General features: G+C 34.1%; 1 protein-coding gene across 1 annotated transcript in view; it reads right to left on the bottom strand.

The window, feature by feature from the left end:
* Nucleotides 1-570: 570 nt before the first annotated feature.
* Nucleotides 571-11323, bottom strand: part of LOC106474946 (DNA replication licensing factor mcm2-like) — a gene marked incomplete at its 5' end in the record, with an annotated part of 27739 nt that continues 16986 nt past the window's right edge. Inside the window, 2 exon segments of the mRNA XM_013935647.2 lie at nt 571-2577; nt 3515-3670. Coding sequence (XP_013791101.1) covers nt 2467-2577; nt 3515-3670 — 267 coding nt within the window.

The following is an 11323-nucleotide window of genomic DNA, read 5'->3' as shown; positions in this document are numbered from 1 at the left end:
CACTTAGAAATTGAGTTTACCAGGTTATGAGAAGGGATTTGGGGGAAATTCCTGGTTTTCCCAAAGGGTGAGGTGAAAATTTGTATCTCTGTGGAAACCTCGGAAGAGAGATGATTCGTAGTTAGAAGTCATTGTGACTAGTGGTTTAGGAGAAATGACATGACATACATAGAATCTTATTATATAGACTTTGAATATTTTAGGAGTAAAGTTATAGAAAAGCAGCCATAACAGCTGTCATACCTTCTCTCTTTTCCCTTCAGCTATCCCAAGTGATTTGAAATTTAAAATTAAGTTTTAACATGAATCATCTTAACCAATAACTGAAAGGAAAAAAAAAAAGACAACCAACTACCACTTTTGCAAAGACTAGACATCAGTCTCTGATGCAAAAGCGTGTAATTTGCCTGATAAAATATCTGGAAGATCTACTAGATAAAAATAAAAGTGTCACCAGTTAAATGAATAAAAAGAGAAAAAGATGTGATCAATGCTAGTGTAAGTGAATAGAAATAAAATTGTTTGAAATGAAGTGGATTTAATTTAAGATAAAAATATGAAAACACTCAGTCAAAGGTAACTATGTATTTCTAACAAACAAAAAGACAATGATATAGCATTTAACAGATACATTTTAGCTCTTTGAAAGTTGAAATGGGGCTCTATAGAGCTTACAAATTCATAATAAAGTTATAAAACTTATAAAGTTATAAAACCCAATGTGAAACACATAAAATATCCTTGTTCAAAAGGTGGTGTTGGTTACAATACAATTTCTCCAAGAAATAATATACACTACCTTCTACTGAGTCCTGCCATACAGAATAACACTTGGGGTTAATTTTAGCCTATTTAGGCAAAACGTTTTTTTATTATTCTGAATTAGCAATATTTGAAAAATGAAAGTATTTTGTTATTATATGGAATGTGTGATATCTGCACAACACAACGTTTACTTCTTTACTTTAGACTTGTTCTCAAGTTAAATGATTGTTTTTAATTATGCACAAAGCTACACAAGGGCTATCTGTGCTCTGCCCACCACGGGTATCGAAACCCGGCTTTTAGCGTTGTAAGTCCGTAGACATACCGCTGTGCCACTGGGGGGCTCAAGTTAAATGAACTTATGCAAATTCATGATTAATGAAAGGTTGGGTATCTTAGGACATAAAAAGTTTCTTCCCTGATGTGTAATTTTAAATAACACAAAAATGCCCACACAAAATGCAAAACAAAAAATGTGAAAGCACAAATTTGCATGAATCTCTGCATGGATCCAACACAACTTCATGCCAAATTTGGTGAAGATCCATCAACAGGGGGACAAAGTAGTGGTAGAAAACGTGAAAACACCAGTGAAACCGCAAAATGCAAAACTGAAAATTTATATGTATCTCCCCATGGACAAAATGAAACTCTGCCCATATCTGGTGAAGATCCATCCACACCCTGCAAAGAAGTTACATGGACATACAACAGACATATTATATTTATATAGATAACAATCTGTATTAAAATATGGACTGGTGTAACTTCAACAAAATATTACATCTTTGTGTTAACTGAACAGTAATGTCACAGAACAACACAGGATGAACTACAAAGCACCACACTGAATGGACTATGTGTACATGAGACCTACAGATGTGAGAGACACGCTTCATTAACTAACAAACAGCTGGCTAAACATGTAATACAACTGCAAAAAAACAAACAAAACCTAACATGTATGTGTAGCTATACAACTTGATTTTCACTTTAGGATTTTGTACATTTTATGGAATGATTTTGGTTGATAGCTCAAAACTTTTGCAAGGCGACTTTTGAAGATATTTTGAATATGCTTGGATTTTGTAAAACCTGGGATACAAAATTTACTGATTAGCTGGATACTAGGTGGGTAGATTGACAAAGTTTCTTATTATAGACAGGCATTTGTAACAGATACATTATTGTTACATGACTGACAAGAAATCTATAAAACCAGGGAAACAGATATAATAAAACAATAACCAATTAAACACATATAAATGATGGTCAAAATGTATTTCAAAGATAACTAAGTGTACCAACTAAATAATTTTTCTAACAGACATACTATCTAACCAATAATAAAGCATGGTTGTTTTTTGAGACCATGAACTAAATATGAAAGTATCTCTAATAGCAGATTTAAGAATTTAAGTTCCTAATTTTTTTTTTAATGTCTTTCACAGTATCCATGCAAAGTAAAATGAGATTCATTTATTGACAGCTCAAAGGATTAATTTCTTAAAACCAGAAACTTACCACATTGAACCAAAAATTCTTACAAGAATTTAATTTTTATTCCTTACATTTCAAACAAATTTTCATGTTTTAGTAATGCAAGTAAAACAGTACATACAAAATTGTTTTGATAAATACAAAAGTTTACAGAGCAACATTATTTCACAATGCTATCTTTGAATGGCTTCTTCTTCAATATTAAAAAGTCTGAATAATTAGTTTTCTCTTAGGATCATGTGTAAAATTGTGGGCTTGAAAAATGTCACTTTCAAAGAAGGGTCGCAGATTGTGGATATTAATTTGTCTTGCCTAGAAATAAAAAAGAAAAATAGAAGTATGAAAGTATAAATACATATTTAGACACTAAGATTAATACAGTCATGCCAATTTTTTTATCAAAAGAATGAAAAATTAGTTTGTTAATGCAATTTATTTAAAACGAGCTACAATAGTTTTAACGTAATATTGTAGTTCAAACATAGGCACGATCAAAAGTTGAAAAGATGAACTTATTAACAACTTTACATAAAATGTCTCCTTAAAAATGATAAATGAAATTAAAATTAATCCAACTTAGCCAATGGCTAATAACTTTTGTTTCAGTTATAATGTAGAAAAAGCTGGATCTTTGTAAAATCAATCATCTAAAAAAAGCACAAAAAATTTTGGGATATTAATCAACATTCAAACAGACCAGTGTCAACTTTAACACTTAAGATGCATTAGTATTTCATGCTTACTGACTAAAGAAAGAGATAGTTTGCCCTTGAAAATTATATAACATTTTTCTCTGCTGTATATATATTTATATATTAACTATTTTCTATAATTTTACCTACTCTGAAAATGCTTTGTTAATTATAATAATGTCTATTGTTTGACCAATAAATATTATGCATACTTGCAAAGAAAACATAATAACAAGTAACAGTGTCAAGTTCTGTGTGTATGCCTGTGAAGGGAGTTTTCTTTACAAATTTCATAACAACTGTTGTTCACTCACATCATATGACAAATAAAAAATGATATTAAGTCAGAGAAAACACCCAGTAATTAGCTTAAGACTGGAACAGGAATTTAACATTAATAACAAGTTTTTTTCTTATTAAAACAAAAATTCATAAATATGCTTAAAAATAATAAAACACTTCAAAATTTCAGCCATAATAGTTAAGAGAAGATAATGCTTTCAAAGAATTAATACACAATTATATATATAGAGCTCAATGGAAAGAAAACAACATACTTTGTCACCTAGGTCCTTCTCTGAAATTTCTACAACATCAACATCTGTGCCATATCGACTACGTAAGAAAGCCACTTGTTCATGCACCAGCTGTTTAAGAATAAAAAGCAACAGTTCGTTGTTGCCTTTTCTATATGATAAGTACCTGGAAAAAGTCTTAAGAAGAAAAAAAATGTCTTAATAAATGCTCTACTCCACAAGAAGACAAATAAAACTAATTCACATAACAATAAAATTCTTTCTCATATAATCTTTGAGCAAAGATCAACAAAAATATCCCTAGATTTGTCAGAATGTGTGTGTGTGTGTGTGTATAATGGGTGAGAAAAGATACTCATCAACAAAAATATCCCTAGATTTGTCAGAATGTGTGTGTGTATAATGGGTATTGTTGTTAAAAAAATTAACAGGAAATTAAATCATTTCTAATTTTGTTCTACAAATAAATTATTCTGATCTCTCCTTTCAAATCACCTAAAAAATACAGGAATAAACTTCAGATTTAGAATCTTCTTTTGATGCATATTTTATTAACATTTATTTTGTAATTTCTGTATGCTGGTTAAAGGTATTAAATTAAATGTATTCATTCCTCTGCTTGTCAGTTTAAAGGTTTTTTCATAATATTTTCATGAATGAATAGTGCTAAATCTATCATGATGAATATTTTACATTGAGTCACACTCTTAATTCTATGCATATAACTCATTTATGTTATTGACAGTGGGCACTTGTAGTTTTAAATACAATGTTATAGTTATTGACTGAAATATTTCAACCAATGACTTTTTTAACCCTTCTGCCCCATATTTTGATGGGTATTCTGGAAAGTATTGTTAAATGTTGGTTTTAGAAAATAGATGAACACTAGTTTCAAGAAAGGAGAAGAATATATAGCTTTAACATTTTCTAACCTTTTAATAAGTATTTAAATTGTCTAGCTATGTACTTTTTTTACCAATTCAAGCACAAATTGAATTATTTTCACTTGAACCATCATAGTTAACTTGTCCACAGCAGATTCAGCAGAAGTAACTTAATTTGTACCATATTTTAAGAGTTACAAGATTTCCAGTAACAGAATGAATACTTTTATTATTTTGAAGTAGTTATTTATCAAACATTGAAAAAACTGATCAAAAGAAACCAAACTGTATGAAAAACTTCAAGAATGACAGATGCAACGAATGTTACACAAATGATAATCACTGTTCTACCTTTTTCATAGCCTTGTGTCAAAACTTCATATTATTCACTGTACTCTGAATCTAAAATTTAAGCAGGTTCATCTGCCAAGCCAGGCAAGGTGAATCATCTGCAGACTCAGGTGAAGTAGGGGCTCCCTTGAATTCCTTCCAAGGCCTTACACATGGCCTACCTTCCCTCCCAGCTGAGTCATCTTAATATGACAGAGTCAGGGTTGCAGTCCAGTATGTGTGCATAAGATTGCAGATTGTGCTTGGTTCAAGTATGGATCTCCAGTCCAATTTTATTCTTTTCATCAGACTGAATCCACATTCACATTCCACAGTACTGATTGGCAGTACTAAAATCAACTTCACAACAAGGAATATATTTAGCCACCTGTCCCTAACATTGCTGAGAATCCTTTTCCCCAAATTTATATAGCTTACGGTGTTGTCCCATTCTTTCGTATGACTATCCAGCATTTATTTAATGTAATTTTCAAGTTGTTCCTGACCATTAACCCTAAATGCTTCTACATCTACATGCCAATTGGATAGGTTGAATATGCTGGATGCCTGGATCACCACTAGTACCTGAAAATATACTATCAAAACCATCCAGTATTTTTTAAACTGAATGTGTGAGTGACTTGATTTGTGTGTGGAATAGTTGGGTTCCATAAGCTCTTGTTTGCTTTTGTTGAATACTTCCTACAAGTCATATTCCTCTGTATTGGGTGAATTCACTGTTGTATTCTCCATAGTGTTTTCAAAAATAATCATTTACTGAAAATGTTCCTCAGTGGACTTTATGTTTAACAGCAACACTTATATTGAAACATCATTTCTCTGCAAAAAGTAGCAAAATGTTACAAGTACTCTGTACAATGGAAGTAGGAAGATCAGGTGTAGGAGGGATTTCAAAATGTTGAGGAAACCCTTTTGCCTTAGCTCCATTGTCACTAGTGGGTTCATGCATTATAATTTATTCCAAATGCTTAACTAGGAGTAGGAATGTATTTGTTCACTGCATATAATGCTCTCTCACAATGGACTATCCATCATGTGCCAGTGGCTTTCACTGTACGCAGGATTTTCAAATTTCAACACTTTTCTTGTATCTTGCAACAACTGGCGTAACTACAAAAGATAGGCTACCCACATAAAAAGTAACTGAGACCCCTGAATTCATTTTACTATAACTGAAGTTATGATTCTGGCTAGTTTACATCATTAACTTAACAGAATAGTGCAACTGCCCTTTAAATCAAACAAATTAAATTGTACATGTCTCCCCTTGTCAGCAACTCTTAAGTTTAACAGGGCCCTCTGAGCCCTGTTTTGGCTTGGATCCCCCCTGGCACCTGATCATGGACATGCAGTTGGAGTAAAAGAGAAAATTCTAAAGGCGCTTGAATCTGTGGGAAGCACATCAGAAAGTCTTAGAAAAAATACAGGAGGTAGCTATGAATCTCGAGAAAATGTCAAGTGCTGTGAAATTACTTATGGACACAGCAAATGAACATTTAGAAGAAAATAAGAAATTTGACAATTTTATTGCAGTGGTTCATTGGATTGCACACAAGTTAGAGCTAGCGGGTTGTGGTGCAAGAAAAAGTTATCTAGATGAATTTGAGAACATCTTGAACAGCATATTCAAACTGCATTATCATTCACTAAAATACAACAAACTTTATGAAATTGCAGTTTCAAATTAAAGTACTATGATGGTGCTCAACAAACATGCTAGGTAGCAAGTCAGAATATAGCACTGAAAGTTCTCCTTGATAACTCTGAGTTAACACAGATACATGTGCAAGATATTGCTATCACAAGTAAAGATGGCAATGCACAAAAAGCAAGGGTCCAGATAAGTGGGTTGAGAACAGAGAAGTTTTACCCTTCATGATAAACTGGACAAATGTGCTGAAGTTTTAGTCCTTTTTCAACAGAAGAAAAGTCTGATTTCTGTAGTAGAAAAAAGTGTGAATGAATTGAAAAATGTTTGTTAACATGAAAAGAGGATACGGCAAAAAGTGAAATTGAAAATAAATTTAAAAGGATGGAAGTGACTATACTAAGACAAAGACACCATGACACAACAAGAGCAAATATATGCTGACACTGATAAGCTGTTGTTATCAACCAAATTCTCCCTTTAAGAGATTTATTACATATTTTGGAGGAGGACCCTACTCTGTTCAACATATTTGAGTTTTATCTTTGGCCATAATAAATTCCTGAACAGTTCAAAGGCTACAGAGAAAAAATTGCAAAACTATTAAAACTATATTGCCCACTGAAGAAGAAAATGAATATATTTGGAAAGTTGTTGGACTTGCTAAATGTACATTACTAGAAGTCTTGACAGATCTGTTATAGATGCATATGAAAACATCTTAAGTTAAAGAATATATTTGGAAAGTTGTTGGACTTGCTAAATGTACATTACTAGTTGACAGATCTGTTATAGATGCATATGAAAACATCTTAAGTTAAAGAATATATTTGGAAAGTTTATATTCCTTAACTTAAGATGTTTTCATATGCATCTATAACAGATCTGTCAAGACTTCTAGTAATGTACATTTAGCAAGTCCAACTTTGGAAAGTTGTTGGACTTGCTAAATGTACATTACTAGCTTGACAGATCTGTTATAGATGCATATGAAAACATCTTAAGTTAAGGAATATATTTGGAAAGTTGTTGGACTTGCTAAATGTACATTACTAGAAGTCTTGACAGATCTGTTATAGATGAATATGAAAACATCTTAAGTTAAGGATATTAAGTATTTAAAACATATTTTACCCCTAGAAAAAAATTGAGGAAAATTTGTTCATGAACAGCAGAATGTTTTAGTCAGTTCCTTAATGTTTTGGTGAATTACATATCCTGCTTTTTCACAGTATTTACAATATTACCACATACAATAATGTAAATAATTCAAAAATGCATGTCAAGTGAAACCTGAAGAAGTTACGACTTTTCCAAATGTAATGAGGGAGTTGTGTTTCCTCTTAATGTATTGATATATATACATACTTTAGTAACAGCACAAATGTTATTATTTTAGCTGAAAAGTCTCAATTTGGTTGAATTCTGTGATTATTTATTTCATGATGCCTGAAAAGAAAATGTATTTAGTTTAAAGCTCATATACTGTAATACCCTACAATACTACAGTGCTTGCTGAAAATAATCCAAGAATTTAATCCAGTAAAGCATGCAAGCTGGAGGCAGTCTGATTTAAACTACTAGTGTACGTGACAGTGTGGGATCTTGTGTATGAAAGTTACATAAAGCCACTCATGAATGTTGAATAACACAAACGGATCAATTATTCAAAGTACACAAGAGTTAAGCAACAGGTGAATTGAAATAAAAGATTTGATCTATATGTTAATTCCTTGTGATATGTGGTTAATTGAGATTTTTGACATTGTTTGACAAATAAATGCACCTGTTATTTTCATGAAAGAATAAGTGAATTAAAGAAACTCACACTACAGTTCATTTGGTGTTTTTTGGTAAGATTAGTGCTAGGAACTTTGATTGAATTGTTCAATGAGTGGGCCCTGACCAAATTATGTGAAATCCTCAGGGCTACTACAGCACACAACTAATAAAAAACTACCACTATGGAAGATCTGCTGATGGAGTTGTAGTGAAAAGAGCTGAACTCACTGCTTGCTATTGGGTAAGTGTATAGAAGTGCTATTTTTTTCAAATTTACTTATCATCATTTTTAATATATCTTGCTTTTGTGTCTAGTCAAACTGTGTATATCTCAACATAATGTTTCAGTTTTGAGTTTATCTATTAATTATTATTTTTAAATTTCAATTTAGTGTGTGTATATGCAAACTTTCTTGAGTATTTCTTGTAATTTTTCTTTGAATATCTTAAGAGCTTATTTTGATATCTTGTACTTCAATTTTAATGTGACTTTCTTTTGTGAAATAGATTATACCTACTATGATTTTTACTTTGTTTTTAAATATTTTTCTTTATATTTAATTTTTTATAAATGGACATGTAAATTTACAAGTTAAAAGGATAATTTATTTTTGTATGAATTTTTAAAGGATCTAGTATGTTTTTCTTATTTTTTCCCATTAATAAAACTTTTTGTTCGTATTAAAGGGTGTTTATATACAATTACTATGTAACCCTATTTAAAGGGCTTATTTCCTTTCATATATTATAAGTAAATAAATAAATATATGTGTGTGTGTGTGTGTGAAAGAGACCCAGTCAGCTAGGTGCATGAAAACAGGTAAAGGAACCAGTATTGAAGAGAGAAAGGTTGTGATCCATCAATATCAATCAGCACCACCCCAGAGTGGAATTGTGTCCATTAAAGTCTCCCAGGAGATGGCAACTGTTCTATGAGAGCATCAAGATCCAATTGATCATAAGTCTATCCATGAGACAGGTAGAGAGAACAAACAGTTGGTACAACCCAAGGAAACAGTCTCCAAGGGTGTATCGAGTGGCACAGACAAGATGTCCATTAAAGTCTCCCAGGAGATGGCAACTGTTCTATGAGAGCATCAAGGTCCAATTGATCATAAGTCTCTCCATGAGACAGGTAGAGAGAACAAACAAAAGTCTCCAAGGATGTATCGAGTGGCACAGACAAGGTGGGCACGTGCTGTTCGACCAGCAGTGCCACCCCTCCTTGCACTCCACCATCACATAACCTGTCATTTCAGTATAAAGAAAACTGACAAAAGGTGACTGTATCGGCAAGTTTCAGGAATGTTTCCTGTAAGGAAAGACACACGGAATGATAGGAATCGATCAAGGCCTTGATGTCATCCAGATTACAACGGAAATCTCGACAGTTCCACTGTATCAACCTGGCCATTTTTACTTTGGTGTAGGAGAACCCTCATGTTTACAACCTGGCCATTTTTCTTTACTAGAAGGTGGTCTGTTGACCTCCATGGATCCTACCCTGTGTCAAATGGGCAAGTCTCTGTCAGTAGACATAGATTCCAGTGAGTGAGTGCACAAATGAATAATCGTTCTGCATCTTGGGGCAGAAGAAGATGGACCCAAGCAGATACTGGAAGCCGGGGCCAAAGGAGATGGACCCGGGCAGTCACTGTGGGGACAGAGACAGGAGTAGACACTGACTTGTTCACTCGTTTATCCATAGAGGACAAAAGACTCTTTACATGGTGTGAGAATGACCCTGTCAGAGGCATGGAAAGATCTGTCTGCATTCCCACTGTAGCAGTGGAACATAGTGCAGCAGCATATGGAGTGGGGGACAATAACTTCTGAGCCTCAGGGTAAGAAATGTTATGAACAGTACGTAAATGTTGTACCTCTTTTTCCTCCACCCACTTAGGGCAAGGTAAGAGGGGTGGTAACCACCACAATTGACTCAGTGAGGGGACCAATTGACACTCATAGGCATCATGGTCTTTGCCACCACAACAAGCACAAGTCAAAGAACCACGACAAGATATCTTTGAATGTCTGAACCACTGACACTGAAAGCACTGGAGAGGGTTAGGAATGTATAGCCGTACATTACAGTTAAGATAACCCGCCTTGACAGAGGTAGATGGATGTGGTGATGTAAACGTCAGAATTAGAACATTGGTTGGTAGCATAATTCCATCCTTGTGGTTGGAGATACGTTACACAGCAGAAACTTCTTGACTAGAGAAACCAGCAAAGATCTCTAACTCAGGGATGTTCTTTAAATCCCTCTCGACAATAAAAGTAGCATGGAGAGTAACCTCAATAGGTATGTCCTGAAGGGCCTTTGACCCCAGGAGTAATCAATTAGCTATCAGCTGTTTTTTTTATTATTTCATTGTTTTCAGGGAATTCAGAGTCCATAATGAAATGAGAAAGATTCAGTGCCCACTGACCCCACCCACCATGGAGTCCTACGAAGGGACACACTAAAAGGCCAAACAATGACACTGCAGCAAAGCCAGGGTTTTGTGAGCACTATACCCAAACACCAGCATTAAACAAAATGTCCACAACATCCACCTAGAATGTCCAACACTGGTATGCAGTTGACCTTAGCCCAACAGGACCAGCTGACTGACCCTGGGGGAAGGGGTACTCCAAGACCACTCATCTACAGGAATTCATGGCCAAGGTGGTGTGTTGCAGTGCCCCAGACACCACTTAACCACCAGTATCCTCCCCTTCATGGGTCACCACACATGGCAAACACGTGGGTGGATGTTCATATCCCAGAGGAGGTAAACTTAAAATACAGAACCTACCCTGGGAGGTCCCCTGACCACATACAGGAATCCATCTCGAGAGGTGCCTCACATAAACAGCATCTTTAGACATAAGCGGCATCCTCAGGTGACAGCATTCCTAAAATTACACTGCATTTTTCAGTTGGTTCAACCTGTATGCTCTGTTCCAAGAATATGGAAATCTTGACTTCTATAATGTAGTACATTTTGTGCAGCATATCTCCATCTTTCTCTAGCTCTTTCTGCACAGTAAAAATTGGTTCAAGCTATTCTTTGAGAAACATAAGATAGACCTTTGTCACTGTTGATGAGTTGAGAATGATTTTGTTGATGACAGACATCTTTTCGCTAGGGCAATCCTACTCGTTACAAATAG

The sequence above is a fragment of the Limulus polyphemus genome, unplaced genomic scaffold (genome assembly GCF_000517525.1).
Source record: "Limulus polyphemus unplaced genomic scaffold, Limulus_polyphemus-2.1.2 Scaffold7893, whole genome shotgun sequence".
Lineage (NCBI taxonomy): Eukaryota > Metazoa > Arthropoda > Merostomata > Xiphosura > Limulidae > Limulus > Limulus polyphemus.
This window is presented reverse-complemented; position numbering and strand designations above follow the sequence as displayed.